Source organism: Mytilus californianus, unplaced genomic scaffold, assembly GCF_021869535.1.
Source record: "Mytilus californianus isolate M0D057914Y unplaced genomic scaffold, xbMytCali1.0.p SCAF_9, whole genome shotgun sequence".
NCBI classification, from domain to species: domain Eukaryota; kingdom Metazoa; phylum Mollusca; class Bivalvia; order Mytilida; family Mytilidae; genus Mytilus; species Mytilus californianus.
Genome location: NW_026262745.1, coordinates 12255425 through 12274564, shown reverse-complemented (window position 1 = coordinate 12274564; position 19140 = coordinate 12255425). Strand labels below are relative to the sequence as shown.

The 19140-nt window shown below is 33.2% G+C and overlaps 1 protein-coding gene across 1 annotated transcript; it reads right to left on the bottom strand.

Moving 5' to 3' along the window:
• Positions 1–841: 841 nt before the first annotated feature.
• On the bottom strand, positions 842–8914 carry LOC127716546 (switch-associated protein 70-like). The gene is made up of 2 exons (XM_052222769.1): positions 8762–8914; positions 842–4095 (listed from the first exon to the last, which is right to left on the bottom strand). The coding sequence occupies exon 2, from the start codon at positions 4087–4089 to the stop codon at positions 1699–1701; it is 2391 nt and encodes a 796-aa protein (XP_052078729.1). The 5' UTR covers positions 4090–4095; positions 8762–8914; the 3' UTR covers positions 842–1698.
• Positions 8915–19140: the final 10226 nt, after the last annotated feature.

Genomic DNA, 19140 nt, shown 5'->3' with positions numbered 1-19140 from the left:
ATATTTATGTTCTTTCATATTTAAAATATTCTTTTGAAACAAAGGTGATCTACAAATGCGGATCTATTAGAAGAAAAATATCGGTATGGGTTTTTCTTATTGTTGAAGGCCGTACGGTCGCTACGATTGCTTACATCCACTTCATTTGAACTTTGATAGATAGTTGTCACATTGGCATCTATATCACATCTCGTTATTTTCATATCATCCTTTATCTAAGAATTGTGGAAGACGTGACGGTTGTTTAAGGATGTACACCTCTGAGGAGCCAAAAATTTCAAGAATTAAACTTTTTGTCTTAACCTGATTTATGGGTTTATATGACTGTAAAAAAATAATTGGTGAAGAAAAAATCATATGGTGGTGCACTTCTTTTTTTGCTACGGCCATTTGAAAGTACCCAATTTTGATGATTTTCCCATTTTTCATCAATTTTTACCCATTTTTGGGCTATTATCATGAAAAAAATCACAGTCTCACAATTAAACTTTTTTTCATACTTTCACCAAAGATGAAGTGGACCAATCTGAATAAATTTAACTTTAAAACCTATATGTAGGTGTTAATATAAGAAAGTTTTATAAAATATTGTTGCTTTTTTTGTGTCAAATTTACCATGCTGTCAATTTTTTTAAATTTGGGATTTTTCTCTTTTTTCAGAACAAAAACTTTTTAAAGCATATCATTTAAACTTCTTTGTTATGAATGATTGACAAAATACATATCTAAGAAATCTGAAAAGAAAAAAATGACATGGGATGTACATGTTTCTGTTAAAATCATTTCTTGTACCCATCACCCATTTTCTCAAAATTTTGGCTATTGAGACTGACTTGATTGGTTTATAAAATTTGAAAATTTTATTACTCAAAAACTACTTATTATAAATACACGATTTTTTCACAGAGTTACGTTTGATTATAATATTTTTTAAATTCATTGATATTTTCCACTTGTAATACTTGATTTTGCCATTTGATTGGGGACTTTCCTTTTTGAATTTTCCTCGGAGTTCAGTATTTTTGTGATTTTACTTTTTTTGTATCACAAGTTTTGGAAATAATTCCAGAACGGGATTTCAACGAGACTGAAAAGTCAGAAGAATACATCCTTAACAACATTTATAGAAATAACAGTTCGCTACAGAGGCATTTTAAACATTTATAGTAGATGACAGATAATAGAATGAGTACACATTGATGCGTGTTGTTAGAGTACATTGGTTAATTGTCCAATGAAGACACAAAGTACCTGTTTGCAATCTCATTTTTCCTGAATACTACATTAGTTAAGGTTTATGAATATTTGCACAATAATACATATGTCAACCATTTCATCAAAAACTCTATAACAGTATTAATTGTATATTGCTGTAACTTCAACGCAAATGAATAGTTACAATTGTTAGAAGAGAAGCAAACCCTATATCATATCACATTTCCTGCATATTGGAAAGCAAATATTTTCAGCAATCATATAAGACGGAAAGGGAATCATTTCATTGGAGGATTCTTTAGAGACATATTTCGTTCAATTTGAACGTGTCATTGTGAACTTACTACTAGTATTTCTAAAGCAATATCAAAATCTACTATTTACAAAATTACCTAAAGCAACCCACATCCACTTTAATGAAATGAATTTGATAAACGGATTGTAAACATTTCAAAATCAAAGTGATTTGATCGGAATATGCAGTTAGGTAAACTGGAATCTAAACTTTTCTTCTTGTCCTTCTTTTACGACGTGTGTGAGATGCACGTGATCAATGTCTGTTTCATCTGACAGCATTGTTCTCCATGTCCCTTTGAGGTAGTCGTTACAATGAATTACTCCTCCGGGTACATACAGTGTATGACGTACAGGAAGTCGGAAGGCTGTTATGTGGAAGTCGCCGTTGTCTATGAATTTTGCAAGAATGAAAAAGCCCGAATCTTCTGACAAGGGACAATCTAAGTGTGAAAAATCATGTTTTTCAATCCCTGCCCCACCATTTGTAGCCGTTACATACTTTTCCAAGTATCCGTTTTCATAAGTGAAATCCTGGATTCCGTGGCGGAAGAGCAACGATATTTGTTCTTGCTGACTATCAGCAAAACTGCAGCCATAATACCGCAAAAGTTCTGATGTGGCCTGTTCCATTGGTACTTTCTTGTCAAATTCAAGTGGAAATATCATCTTTCCTGATTTTCCGGATATTGTACTGGATAACCATTGTGTGTCTTTTACGACCGCATGCTTTGGTTCCAATGGAGGCAGGTCACTGAAACAAGCAAGGTCAATCAAGCTATACTCTCCTGGAACAATATCTGCTACCATTCCGTGTCCACCGGTCATAACAACAGAACCTGTCTTTCCAGCCCTTCGGAATGAAGCAAATTTATTCCATCGCTCTCTAATATAGATAGTAAGTTCATCTGCTTCTGTGTCATCATACACTTTCTGAAGGCGGCCTTCAAAATCATCTAGAGATGAATCAGTACCTTGTTCTATTTCCTCTTCTAATATTGGCACAAGGACCTCTGCTCCACTGCCCGAAACCAACAATTCAAAATCTTCAAACGAGATTTCGTCAGTCGAAACGTTAGCAAACGACTTCAAAATTTTTGTCATATTTGCGTTTCTGTTCTTTTCCCAAACATATTCCGTAAATTCCCGGAAGTTCAAAGTTCCTGACCCATCACGATCAGCCTCCAAAAATGCCTTTCTCATTACATTGACGCATTCTGCAGTTTCAGTTTCATTCATGATGTGATTACAAAAGTAGATTTGGAATTCCTCAAAGGAAATCTGTTCACTCTTATTTGTATCTACAGAATTAAAAACTAGATTGCTTTCTTTTTCCGACATGTTTAACCCAAGGCCTTTTAAGAAGTCTGCAAATTCATTCTTATCCAACATGCCGTTTCCATTCGTGTCAATTTTCATAAACATTGCTTTTATCTTTTCTGTACTTTCTTTTTCCAAGGAGGGACCTTTTGGTTTTGTCTTCTCTTCTGGTTCCACTACCTTGATAGAGGTGTCGAACAATTGCTTTTTAGACTGTTTCTCAGCTCGAAGCTTTGTTTTATTAAGAGCTGATTCGATATCCTCTACTTGTTCAATTGTTCCATTTTTATTATCCCTTGTTGCCATATTCTTCAAATGCCTTTCCTTAAGGAGTTTTTGAACAGGCGTTGTCTTATCTCTCAAGCACTGAATTATTTCCTCTAAGTCAGATAACCAGGCCCGTTTCTCATTTTCGTCGTCGACGGCGATCTCCATTTCTAGCACTGGGATATTCGCGAGCCTAAACCTGCCTTTAAGATTTTTCATTACACCACTGTACCTTTCAAGGCTTTCTACTTTAGTATGTTTGGTGAACGTAAATTCGCCTTTTTGGTTGGACTCATTGTCATTACTATAGTATCGAAGACAATGAGGTGTCAAAACACACCAACGTTTTACCCAGTTTGTCCAATTTGCCTGCTTCTTAGTACGTTTGTAAACCTTGCCTTTTTTCATAACCTCTACAACCAACCACATGAAGAGACCATCGATACACGTGTTTATCTGTTGCTGTGACGTGTTGGAAAAGGCAAAATCCTCCATAATGGATAACATTTCTTGGAAAGTAAATTTATCTTCTCTAAAGGCATCATCTGAAGATTTGAAATTATGTCCTAGATTAGACAGCACTTTCCCTAAAAGCCAACTTGCCTCCTCGCGGAATATCACAGGTGGGTAAGTGTCTTCCTTCATCAGACGATTAGAAATGCGCCATAGTTTGTAAACGTCTTCTGTCTCAAGTTTACTATTCATTCCAGATTTAAGGTCGATCCAACTCATTTCCTCCAAATCATTGCAAGTTGTCGAAAAAGCAACACCGTGTTCCCGAATATTTTTTTTTACATACTCTTTGAAATCATCGAATTTTACAGTCGCCTCTGAAAACGTGTCGAAAAATTTGCGCTCAGAAAATTGAATTGATTCATATTGAGACGCTTTCGTCAGAAACAATTTCAATACTTCTTTATTCATGGTTACACTGTTGGGTCGGTCTTGAGCATATATAGCTTGCCAAACACAAGTCAGCTGTTCTCCTGGCATTTTTACCTGCAAATAATAATAATGATAATAGTAAAATTTATCTACTTATTCTAGCGTGTTATTAAAATTCGGTAAAATACAATTTTGATTAATTACGGAATGACTGTAATATTTTTTTCTGTCTATGAAGAAATAACCTCAAAAACGTGTGCACCACATTTTAGAGATTATTTCGAATAAACAGAAAAAAATATTACAGTCATTCCTTATAATTTAATTCTAAATTCCATTTTTTAGGAGTTAATCATGAAAAAAACGTTGTTGACGTCACGGTCACATGTAAAATGAGCTGATAGACAAAAAACTTTCAGCCTATCAAAAGACGTGTTACATCCAAAATTAAACTATTAGAAAAATGTGTTATAATTTTGTCGGTTGGTTAGTTTCCAATTATGGCTGTTTAAAAAGAGAGAATTTAAAAGACACTTCTCTTAAAATAATTGATATATCTATGTCAACCATTCTCATAAATATGTATTGAGCTTCTTAGTATAAACACAAAATTTTAATTCCATTTCTAAGAATGCTTGAAGGCATTAATGCTATTCTAATTTAAAGTTTTATCCCCCTTAAACCAGGTCTACCCAATAAGTTGATGCGCTTTCGAAAGCGTGAATTTGAAAGCTAAAATTATAATTTCACTCCATATGAAGGAAGTCTGGTTTGCTGCAGTGAAGAGCAATCAATAGTTCTCATTTAATATTTTATTTATATACATGTTTTAACTACTGAAGGTATCTTTATTGTCCTCATATTTGTAACTAAACCCGACTACTGCTTATTAAGTTGAGAATAATTGTATATAAAACTGATCATTACTAATCCACAGTTTAATATCAACGTTATTACCCAAGCTAGAATCGCAACAAACAAGTATTTCTTACTGGAATGGGGCATAACTCATACCAAATAAAATAGATTTAAATCAGGGTTTCTAAAATAACTGTATTGGAAGGCCTATTAATTCAAACATATGTATGACTCTCAAACGTGATGGTACTCCGAATCGCGATGGTCACCCTTAAGTACGATGATTTGACGCTGAAGTGCGATTTTGATCACGCCGAAGTGCGATGGTGGCATTGTGACGCTATAATGTCTATAGCTACGCGGAAGTGCGTTCGTGGTAACTCTGAAGTACGATGGATAACATAAACTATATATTTCAATGTTTTACATGTTAACATGTCAACGTAGCAGTCAATTGTTTTGTTAGAATCAGCTTTCAAGTTTTTAAGTTAATCATCGAGAGTATGCAGCAAAATTAAATAGAACGATCTCTCATTTAGTATGGAACTGCAATTGAGGACACACATTTATACGATATTTTCATATATTTAGAATGATGCAAACACTGTTTGAATAGATAAACATTTAAAGGTGTAGATGAAACCATAATATTAGCAAGGTGCTAACAGATTATATTCAAACAGTATATAGGATTATCACATACTAGTAATCCTAATTTGTATGGTAAGCAGGCTTATTACAGGAATGATTCTTTTATTTCAACCATAAACATACATATCATGCATACCAAAATGCCATAAGTGTTTTATGGACAATAATCAATGCAAATTTATAGACTAACTAATAAAAAAAAATCAACTTCTAAAGAAAATGGACATCGGTAGATTTTAAAATAGTCATATAGTCCATCAAACATCAGAGATAGGGCCATCACACTTTGGCAAAGACCATCACACTTCGGCGGAGACAATCACACTTTGGCGAAGACCATCGCACTTCAGAGTGACCATCGCACTTCTTTGTCCCCATCGCACCTCCGAGTCCTACACATATACATTGAATATGATTGATAAAAATGTCGCACGTTTAAAACCAGCTGGTTGAATACATTATAATATTATGTGTTCCTCAAGTTCTTTCCAAGTATTCCGTTTCTATTTAGTTAACAGTCGCAATTTACAGAAATTTTCGATCTGTGTACCGTGTTTTCGTTTATGTAAAAATGAGAAGATGTGTTATTATTGGCAATGAGACAACTATCCACCACAGTTAAAATGAAGTGGTAGTTAGCATTTGTAGGCCACAGTACGACCTACAACAATGCGAAAAACTCATACTCGGCTATTAAAGGCACCGACATGAAAAATGTGAAACAATTTATACGAAAAAACTGACGGCCTAATTTATAACAAAACAATTTACGAAAAACAAATATGAGAGACCTGAACCAACAACAACCACTGTATGACAGGTTCCTGACTTTGGACAGGCATATAAAGAATGTGGCGGGGTTAAAATGTTTGCGAGGGATCAACCATCCCCTGACCTGGGACATTGCTGCAGCAACACAACATCAGAACAAACTGTAAAAATTAGTTCCAATTGGCTTAACTCAAAAGATGGGTACGAGGCACAAAAACAACTAACATAAAAACAATAGACAAAACGCATCGAAATTAGAGTACTCACAGTGACTAAAAGCTAGTTTAAAGTCAATAACGACTAACAAATAAATACTGTTTTCTCAGACTAAAGTACACTGTATATCTGTTATGTAGTTATTCAGTTAGTTGTTATACTCATTTAAAGAAATTTTAACACAAATATCGAAACTTTTATCGTGTATTTGTCTTAGAACTGTTCCTTTGTCGAAGAATACTTCTGAATAAAAGTCAGCTTCATAAATATTTTGTCGTAAAAATCGTTGATGAAAAGAACGGTTTTGAATAAAATATATATGACTAGATGTTTTATAGCATGTTTTATAACTCGTGACCGTTGTCTAGTATACTTTTCTTATTTACATATCTTGCTAAACATTTAACCCTTGTAACCAAGGTTAAAGATGACACTTAACATTGCCTTGGTATGTCTTGTTGAAACTTTTTGAAGTCGATAATAATTATTTTTGCTTCCTTGTAAAATATAATTCATTATATTCATTTAATATGTAATAGAAATGATAACATTTGAGATCAAGTTACTTTTACCATGTTAATAGAATGTCTATTTTTCTACACATCTCAAATGAGTTAGTTACCTGCTACACGTCTTAATCTGACACAGATTACGTAACGATGTCAAGTTTGACCTTATATTAATTATCTTATACACTTAAAATTCTTCAAGTACCTTAATCCTGTACTATTTAATTGCGTTACTAGTACAATGTATTACAAGTTTAACTGATCCTGCAGAAATAAGATTGTTCCAATCATTCATTCTTTTACTTTTCGTGAAGATAAACCAGTCCTATGTTCATTTGCAGTTGAATGCTTATTTACTTTATTGTAATACAAAGAAAATTGTATTTTGTGTATCATTTTCTCTTAAGTAGTTTTAGTGATGAAAACCATGTTATGCACATGGATAATGTATTTAGATAGTACATGAATTAAAAATAGGCGGAAGATACAAAGGGCACTTTCAAAACTCATAAATTAAATATAAACTCACAACGTCATGGCAAAACATCGAAAAACGACGAAAAAACAATTATCTCCACAAAACACTACACAGAAAACTAATGACTGAGCATCAAAACTGGGGAGTATCACATGTGCTCCGAAAGGTATACAGGTAAGTTAACACTTGGTGATATCACAGTCGAGAAAAAGAGGACAGGTTTTTGGTTGGGACAATTGGAACATATCCGTAGTCATCTGTAGCACAGATATTTCAAAACCAGCTCGTGATGGCGTCCGTAAAACTTTCGAAGGGATCACTTGCTTAACCCTTGATTAAATAGTTTTCTTGTAAAAAGCAACCTTCTATCAAGGAAATTATGTTGAGGAAACGAAAGCCCTGCAATATCGTATCAACTAGAAGATATATACTCCATATGCAGGCGATGCTGGCATGCTTTAACATAGATATAGAAAGCTCACAATTGGAAAGCTGAAATGTTTTCATTTTGTCGTCAAGTAGATTTTCAACCGACCCTCATTATCAATTTCTAGATGCAATTCAAGATATGACGCAGACTTAACTGTATCTTTGGTATCCTTTATTTCTATTTCGTTGGGATATATAAACTAACAAAATACGACGAGAAACTTATGTTAAGAAGGTTGATTGATCGGTAACTTTTTCATATCTAGAGAATATTTCTTTTAAAGTCCCAATTTTACAAATGGAACCTATTTCAGTTGGAATAAAACTCTACTCTTTACTGGTTTACGTGAGGCCACACAATATTCTTTGCGAAGGAAACAAAACCTTCCCCCAGAATCAGTTGGAGTTTACCAGTTGAAGGCTTCCGTTGAATAAATACAATTAGCTATTTTTTCTCTATGGGGGTTCATTTAACGGGAACATTAAATTTCTCCTTGAAAAACCAATCATTCATTGATTTATTTGGCTGTACAAAAATTAAATCCTAGTGATGATAATACATGTACCAAATACTGAATAATGACAAGCTGGATTTTATTTTGTATTTATTCAATATCAACTACTCAATTTCTAATGTAATAATAGACGTTTTTTGTTGGTTACTAGGATTGAATAAGGGATATGTTGACTGCATTGGCATACCAGTCTTGAGATTTATCACTATAAAACCAAAATAAACCGATATATTGTTTTTGCAATGTGCATCATTTAAAACAAAATGTCAACACCTTCTCACTTCCTTAACAATAAATGAAAGTATCAAGGTTAAAAAAAAACGTGCAGCATCTAATGTGTTACATGTACTTACCTATATTGAAGTCTCAAGTCACACACAAGTCACTACAGTGCTCACTACAGTGGAGAAATCCTACTACTATGCAATATATATCCGACTCTTCTCGTTTTTTTAGGATTTGTTTATATTGGTGAGAAATTATTCTCATATACACGTCAACTCGCTGATTTCCGGAGGAAGGCACACTGAAGTGTGATTATAAATAACACATCGAACATAAATTATTTTTCAATTCTTAGAAATATTGACACCACTATTCGTACAATTTTTATTAAAAATGTCTAAAGCTGAATCTTCTGCTTATTCATATGAGATGAGCTACGCAAAACTTTTTCACTCGTTTTTAATATTTTAACGAAAACATTAATCAAGAACACATCAAGTTGAAAACAAGCAAATATTGATATGAAAGATCTATCATGATAAACAAAAAGATAAAACACAAAAAGAAACGAAAAAAAACATTAGGTCTAGATCTTACAATAATTTAATTCTCAACGTTAACTTAGTTTGTCAAAAGTTAGCACCGTCGTGCAGAAAAACGGAAACTTTCAATTCTCAGATGCAGAACTTAAAACTTATTATATCTTATTTTCTGACTCATATTTTGTGACGATAAAAAAAGGCACCATAAGTGCACTACTCCTTGCAGTTTTTTTATTTCTATCATCATATCTAACAGAATGTAACAAAGATGATCAAAAGAGATCAGGCCTATACTTTTAGTTATTATATACAAGTATAGATAATGGACTTTTTTGAACTATTAAAATATTCAAGTATGATCTGCTCCAAAACTATGTGAATGCAAAAAAAAAATGCATTCCTTCGTACCTAGACTTTTATATATCCATATATACCCTAGGAAGTTTAAAACACAAAATAGCAATACACTTATTGTTCCCGCATCCTTATAAAACGTAAACATGTATCTGTTTTGTAATATCAGATATTGATTTGGTCATTATATGATATGAAATCCTGAATGAAATTTTAGAGGGAGGCGAAAGATTCCAAAGGAATATATTCAAGACAAACAGACAACGCCAATGCACAAAAAGACAAACAGCAGTCTACAAAACACAACAAAGAAAACTAAAGACTGATCAACACGAACCGCACAGAGTAAACAAGATAGATCTTATTTTCTGTGTAACTTGTGATAAAACTTTAAATCATATTTGGTTATACTAATGATAGTGTTGGTCAATCTTATGGGGTATAGAGAAAAAAGCAGCAAATGCAGATGTATATTTCGTATATTTTATGTATTTTTTCTCGGTGTTATATCTCAGGTACCAGTATAGTAATCTGATTTGTAAATGTACCGATGCGTCGCTTATTACTATTACTGATTGTTAACTAGCATAGAGGGTGGTACATTACACAGGAGACGCCTAACATGTGGTAGCACCATGTCTCTCCGTTTGGAGTTTTTGTTTCTATCGTGATTAGTACATTCTAAATAGTTTCACGAGATTTGAACATCGGTAAAATACGATTACTTAAATTTATATTGCAGCTAAAACATCTAAGCATACAAATTTGAATATTGATTTGTTTGAAAAAGAAGGCAAGAATAAGTTGATTGCTATTTATGGATCACTTTATCACTATGTCTTAACTACCCTCGAGCTCACAAGAAATGCTTGGATTCGATTGTATCTAATATCCAGTACAGCAACGACGGACCACTTATAGCCAGATAAAAGGTAAGATTTTCTTTCAGTTATTTGTTATTTGTATGAAATTGTATAATATAAATACACATATTGGTATTTTCGAATGTGAGATTTAAAAGAGGTACGAAAGATACCAGAGGGACAGTCAAACTCATAGATCAAAAACAAACTGACAACGCCATGGCCAAAAATAAAAAGACAAACAGACAAATAATAGTACAGATGACACAACATAGAAAACTAAAGTAATATTTTCTACAAACAGAGGCGAAAGATACCAAACTCATAAGTCAAAAACGAACTGATAATGCCTAGGCCAAACACCGAAAAACAAAAAGACAACCAATAGTATACAAAACACAACATAGAAAACTAAAGAATGAGCAACACGATCCTCACAAAAATTTGGGGTGATCTGAGGTGCTCCGGAAGGTTAACCTTCCGTTCTAGACAAATGAAGAAATAGGTAAAAATGCCCGGCAAATTGATGAACAGAAGTACTGGAATCTTTACCATAATCTGACAGTAAATACATCAATATCATTTCAGTCAAACCTTAATGAGTCAAAGGTCAAACTGATTTAACAAATATATACGACATAGTCAAGGCTCAATACATGTTGAGAGTACTGAATTAAAACTCGATCTGATATCAGAGGTGTTTGTGTAGGAAAAGCTTGTTGATGGGCTATTCATTGTGTGCCTTGAGCTATGATTACTATATTTTGATTCAAATACTGAATTTAATTTATCACATTAGTTCTTGTTGAACATGTATAAGGATGTTCATTGCTCTTGTTTTTGATTTTTTTGTCAGATATTCGGAATCCTCTGGTTTTATCCATGTAGTGCCATTAAAAAGTTTGACCGTTTATCCCTACTTTTCACATTTTTAATACATATAGTTATAAAAGCTATTTATCAAAATCTTATAAAATCCTTTTTTTCCCCATAGTTTTTGAAAGAAAAAAGGTAACAATGTTAAATGTAGGAAAAAATAGAGGGATTCATTTCCCGCCAAATTTTTAATAACTTTTATCTAAAAAATAAGGACACAGACCTTTGATTTTTTTCTCGATTTTTTTACTTCTATTTACTATCAATTTATAACAGTCTTTTTAAAAGCTTGCTATTTTGAAACAGAGTAGCGAACATCCTTAAATGATTTTTGCATAATATTTGGTCATTATTTTTTTGTATTTCAGCAGATAAAGAAAATTGTGTTTGTTTTATTACAGTCAATCATTTTTTTTTAAATCTTTTTTTTTTTATTAAACAGGACAGTGCATTATTAGAATGTTTGTGAATTTTTAGATGTTAAGTTTTGCAATTTAAGTATTTTTTTCAGAATCTTTGAGGAAATTGGGTTCATCCGAGTAAACAGTACGCCAGTACTTTGATTAGTATTTATTTACAAACGGTACAATAAGTCATCGTTAACCAAAACCAAAATTATGTTGAAAGTTAAGGTTTCAACTCCCACAGGCAAAGTTGACCTTAGATGAATTTGGCTTTTTGTTTTATGTATTTTTGTCATATAGCTCTTCAACTGTTTCGGTACTTATACATCCCTCGGATTTCAAATGTTTGGCTTTGAGCGTTCCTGATGAAGGTAAATCCAGAAAAGCGCTTCGAACGCATGAAATTATTAAACGTGTTGTTTTCAATATTTTAAGCTATGCAGTGTCTTTCGGACACTAAGTAATCCATTTTGGTTATCGATGTCCTTCGATACAAAATTTGACAAAAGCATTTAAAATTTGCAAATTTGTATCAATATGTCTTCAACAGTAACATGTAACGCTGAAAAGCATTTTGAGTGTATTGATCACCAGCCCAGTAGTCAGCACTTCTGTGTTGACATGAATTATCATTGATATGGTCATAATTATAAATTAGCTGTTTACAAAACTTTGAATATTTGAAATACTAAGGCTTGTCTACCTCAGGAATAGATTACCTTAGCTGTATTTGGCAAAACTTTTAGGAATTTTTGGTCCTCAATGCTCTTCAACTTTGTACTTTGTTTGGCCCTTTTAACAATTTTTTGATTCGAGCGTCATTGATGAGTCTTTTGTAGACGAAACGCGCGTCTGGCGCAAATATAAAAATTCAATCCTGGTATCTAAGATGAGTTTATTTGCACGTGTAAAATTAAATTTTTTTTCTTCAAATATATGATAAAGTCTCTTTGATATTAAGTTTCAAGTGAAATAAAGATATATAAAAACAAATTTTAGACCTCGTGAGTGAAGCAGGTACTGGAGAAATTGAATTTACCCTTTTGCAATTCTTATTAAAATGCAGTCAACAGCTACATACCGTGCTAAAAAAGTATTTTGATGACATGGGAATTTGTAAAACTGTGACACAATATATTACATTGTACGTACGCCATCTTCAACTTTAAATTTCAAGACCAATTTTAGATTTTGAACCTATGCCTCTATCAAAGACACCCTCCCCCCCCTCCCAAAAAAAAGGAGTGCATACACATGAACCTCAATCGCCTGTGCTTTTGGCTTTTCTTTTCGTTGAACCATCATCATGCCAAAAATAAAGTTATCGTTCTATGAAACAAGCCAATTGCAACTTAATTTTTACAGTTTATTCTTATGTTGCGCTGTTACACCACTGTCCAAGGTTAAGGAAGAATTGAGCGCTCATACACATGTTAAACCACGCCATATTCTGTATGTCTCTTTTATTGCAAAAAAAAAAAAATAAATAAATAATGAAGCCTTTTAGAGTTATGTTAATTTTATTTAAGAATTGAATACTTCTTTTTGTAAATTTATTGGAGTGTAAAAGCATTGACCAAAGCACATTTTGTATACGGCACGAAAATCTTCCATTCTACACATGTGTGGATGTTCAACGCTTTTACAACCCTATAAAATTACAAAAAGAATTCAATTCTTGGAATGCCTCGGCCAATCAACGCTTTTGGAACTTATGCATCTTTAGTGTAATTTGATTATTGATAAAAGGACAGATTAATATAATCTAGCCATTATAGTGCAGAAAGATGACTAATGATGCCATTTTACATGAGACAACTCTCCACCAGAGACTAAATAAGATAAAAGATAACTACTATAGGTCGCCGTACGGCCGTAAACAATGAGCAAAACCATACCACTTTGTAAGCTACAAAAGGCACACATTAACATCTGTGTGCGATACATCTTGTGTAAAATTATTATCTTTTCAAGTAAAGCTGTTGCTTAAATCATTACATTCATGACAAAATCTCAAAATGTGGCTATTTTGGGAGTTGATGCAGTTTTGCACTAAATTCAAAGTTTGAAATCATAATGCAAGAATGCATGTCAAAATCTAAAAATAATTATACTGATGTCTGACATCTACTGAACATTTGAAGGATATAATTTGGTAGATTTATAATACTTTTTGATTTTTTGAATTCAAGGGGCCAAACAAGTGACATTATCATATTATCTCCTTTAGGACAAAGTATATATATATATATTTATGACTCTATTGAATTAAGGAAAGTCAATAAATATCATTTAAACAAAAATCAACAATCTTGTGTGACATGATACAAACATTAGATATTTTAGAGTACATACAATCTAAGACTCTTGTCTTAGGAAGGGAAAAAAGGGGGGGGGGGGGAGGGGGCGGTTAATCGTTCTTTTCAAAATTCCTCTGATTCAAACAAAAACTTCTCTGAAGCTGACATCATTAAGATGCTTTATTTCTTGATTGACAAAATATATCTTACGTTTGGAGGACGTGTTTTTCAACAAACAAATGACATTTTCAAGGGAACCAACTGTGCTCCTCTTCTTTCTGCTTGTTCCTTTATTCATATGAGGCTGTCTTCATACAGGAGCTTCTTAGGAAGAAAGAAAATAAGTAAGCATTATCCTTTAACTTCACTTTCCGCTATATAATTGATGTTCTCTCACTAAATAATTCAAAATTTGGTGACTATGTTGAACGCATCTATCCCATCGAACTTGAGATAAAGGATACAACAAATACAGTTAAGTCTGCTTCATATCTTGACTTACATCTAGAGGATCGGTTGAAAACAAAACTTTACGACAAAAGAGATGATTTCAGCGTCCAAAGTGTAAACTTTCTACGTAGCAATATTACAGCAGCGCCTGCATACGGAGTATATATCTCCCAGTTGATACGATATTCCAGTGCTTGTATTGCTTATCATAATTTCCTTGATAGAGGGTAACTGTGGACAAGGAAGCTATTTCACAGATGACAACGGATATGTTCCAATTTTTGTAACTACAATACCGTCCTCTTTTCCCCGAATTATACTTATTGCCGGGTTTGTGCTTACAAGATGCTTACATATGTGGAGTACGTACCTTTACCTTTAGCATGGTTCATTGATCCATTTTGCAGAAATAATAATCAATTAGTCAACTGCATTTTGTGTTTGAAATGATTATTAGCTGTTCGTGTATGTCAGGAAGCGTCCGAGTGTGGCATCGTTTTCATAGATCATTAGTCAATTAGGTACGTCTGCCAGGGTTAATATGACCTTCATATAATTTTTATTGTTCATTGGTGAACGTTACATTTTTAGGATAGGTCATTTACCCTAAATACAATAGGTCATTTATATTTGCTATATGGAATGATTGTAAGGTGTGCATATCCGTCTGGCAGTGTTCATCTGATCTTGATCTCATTTCCATAGTAAATTGGTCCACATTAATTTTTCGTGGGCAGGTCCATTCCTTAGAAATCATAAGCAATAAGTCGGGTGTATTCGGTGTAATGAATAATTATAAGGTGTACACTCCTTTCGGGGAGGGTTCATCAGATCTTGAGGTCATTTTCCTAATTCATTGGTAAACTTAATTTCTATGATTATGTTCATCTCTAATACCCTACGACCTTGGCCTCTTTTTTTCATTGCTCAATGGTTTTGTAGAGAGGCTATATGTCAAAGATATTTGGTGTATGGAAAGATTGTAAAATGTACGCCTGGCAGGGTTTTTATAACCGTCATATTATATTTATTTATTGTTCATTGGTGAACGTTGCATTTATATTTTAGGTCTTTCCCCCAGATACTATAAACAATAGGTCAACTATATTTGCTGTATGGAATGATTGTTAGGTGTACATGACCATGTAGCAGTGTTCATCTGATTTTGACATCACTTGCATGGTTCAGTGGTCTACTTTAATTCTTCGTGGACAGGTTCGTTTCTCAGCAATACGTCATGTACATTTGTTGTCATAAATGATTGTAAAGTGTACATGTACGTCTAGCAGTGTTAATATGACCTCCACATCCGTGTAACCTAACATTAATGAACGTTACATTTCAATGTTAGGTCTTTGTTTCCAGATAGTACTGTGGATTCATTATTAGTCGATAGATACCAATTGTCACGGAATTTGTGGGTTTCATGGTTCATTGGTTAATGAATTTGTTTAGTAGACAAGCCATAGGTCAAACATCTTTGGTGTATGAACATATTGTAAAGTGCACATGTACGTGTAGCAGGATTCATATGACTTTCACAGCATTTTCATTATACATTAATAGACGTTACATTTTCAAGGTTAAGTCTTTTCCCAGATACTCTAAGCCATAGGTCAACTATGTTTGAAGTATGGAATGATTTGAAGGTGTACATGTCCATCTAGCAGTGTTTATGTTTCTGTATTGTTATGAATTACATTTTATGCCTAAAATCAGCAAAGACCCATCGAAACCATATCTGATACCAAAATTTAATAACACTTTTAGATATTTGGATGATATATTGGCTCTAAATAATGACGACTTCAGTATGTACACTGAAGAAATTTATCCTGCTGAACTGACTTTAATTAAAGCTAATACTAACAATGAACACGGCCCTTTCCTGGATCTTGATATCTATATCTTAACGGGAAGCTTAATACCAAAATTTATGATAACAGAGATGATTTCTCATTTCCTATTGTTAATCATCCATTTTAAGATGGTGACGTTCCCTTGTCACCATCTTAAAGTGTTTATATATCTCAACTTGTTCGATTCGCTCGTGTATGTTACAACGTATTTGATTTTAATGAAAGAAATCTCTGTATTACTGAAAAATTATTACACCAGGGTTTTCGATATCACAAACTAGTCAAAACATTTACTAAATTTTATCATCGGTACAAGGACATCAATCGTAAATATAAATCAACATGCATACATCTTATACGTTCAGGTATTTCACATCCAATCTTTTATGGTAATATTCTATACAAAGCACAAAAATGTCGGCATTCACCTCAAAAGTTGACCAAACCTTTAAACAGACTTATTCAGAAGGGATATAGTTACGTTACTGTTGTCAGGTTATTGAAGATGGCATATTTTGGTATTAATATTGATTTACTCATAGGGTCTTTGCATCGGAGATAAACACATTTGTACTAAAACCAGTTGTTGGCATGATACTTTTCTCATATATTTTATGATGGTATGATACTAAACCCCTAACGGGAGGGATTATGCTTGACTTTCATATGATGAAGACATAATCTTTCAATCAGTTTAATTGAAGTCTGAAGCTGGCATGTCAGTAACTGCTAGTAGTCCCTTGTTAATTTATGTATCATTGTGATTTTGCTTAGTTTCTTTTGTTACCTATTCTGACATCGAAAACGGACTTCTTTTAAACTGAGTTTTACTGTGCGTATTTCTGTGTGTTTGTTTATTCTACATTGGCCAGAGGTATAGAGGGAGGGTTGAGATCTCACAAAACATGTTTAACCCCGCCGCATGTTTGCGCCTGTCCCAAGTCAGGAGCCTCTGGCATTTGTTAGTCTTGTATATTTTGTAATTTTAGTTCACTTATATGTTTCGGAATTTAGTATGACGTTCATTTTCACTGAACTAGTACACATTTGTATTTAGGAGCCAGCTGAAGCCCGCCTCCGTGTGCGGGATTTCTCTCTGTGTTGACGACCCATTGGTGGCCTTCAGCTGTTTTCTGCTCTTTGGTCGGGTTTTTGTCTCTTTGACATACTCCCCATTTCCATTCTCAATTTTATTGACCTTATTTTCATGGATCGTTGGTCTATATACATTTTTCGTGGACAGGTCCGTTTCACAGAAACAATAAGCAATAAGTCACGTATATGTATTGTACATAGAATGATTATAAGATGTACACTACTTTCCTGCAGGTTTCTTCAGACCTTGAACTCATTTTCTTTCTTCATGGTAAACTTAATATTTATGATTATGTACATCTTTCATGTACTTTAAGCAATAGGACAACTATGTTTGGTGTATGCAATTATTGTTAGGTGTGCATGTATGTCAGGAAAAGTTTGTTCACATGACCTTAACATTTTTTTTATTGTCGATTGGTCAAAGTTACATTTTTAATGTTAGGTCTATTTCCCTGATACTGTAAGCAATAGGTCAACTCTAATGGTTCATCGATAAGATTGTGTGTTCTCTGGTTTAGTTTCATACATATGTAAGGACAATTTGTTTGTTCCTGTTTAAGTATTTTGACAACTTTCACAAAAAACTCCTATAACCTGCTTAATTCTTTTTATATAGGCTTCATTATCCATAGCCTCAATAATGCAGAACAGATACTAGTAATAAACAATATTGTGCTGTTCGTCGCTCCTGATCTTCTCCAATAAATCTTCCCTGAGCACAAACATCAAAATTCCGAAACCTTCGACACAATACAAATGCATAGTGTTAACATTGTGCCACGTTTCAAGATTCTTGCGGAGAATATCCCTGATATCATTATATATTTCATTTATATCATATGCAGAAATTTAATAGATTGTGTTGGAATTTTTGTATGGCTCCTTGAATATGGTATCTAGGGGGAAAAATCGAAATTTGTTCTCCATCATGAAGAACTTAGAACTTCATAAGATAAACCCAAAAGCAGTAATTATGTATTTTACATTATAAATTTGGATGACAGAATAAGTAGAGATTATCTGATTTATAAAACTACATGTATTTAATTTTAAGGTATTATAACTTGGTGAATATTATTTGTGATAGTAATACGGTGAATATGTTATCCCGTATAATTGTCAAAAGGTAATATTTGGTTGTAATTTAATGATGTATGCCTTCAGGGTACTAGATTGTGTTCTTCTTCACAACCACCGTGTGCTGACTAGAGTGTAATACTATTGGAATATGACTTTATGTGTTATCTGCCTTCTGGATTATGAAGTATAAAAAGAAATTCACAAAAATCGTCTTACGCAATTAAGGATAGAAACTTGATATCGTGTAAACAATCAACACTAACAGTTTGCTCAAGACTTGGAAGTTTGATTTCTTGCCCTATGGACATAGAAAGGAGAAACATGCTTTCGTTATGCTGTCTAAGTGAAACACTGTATATTATTGTGGATAGGAAGTAGACTACCTAACACTATACACGATATTACAAATGATGGTGTCGATATTTTATCACTTCATTTTATGGGAAATGAGTGACTCTATATAAACGTTATATAATTGGTTAAAGTTTTGGACAGACAGCTGCTTTTTAGAACCTATGCATTTATTTATTTGGCAATAAAAATTTATCATTTGAAGCCATTATAAATCAAAACAAAACATACGCATCTGATAGCTTTCACTTGACTTTTACGTTAGCATCGTTATTTAGTGGACTTCAACATATGTTTTCTTCGTTACTTAAAAATTATGGAAGACGTGAC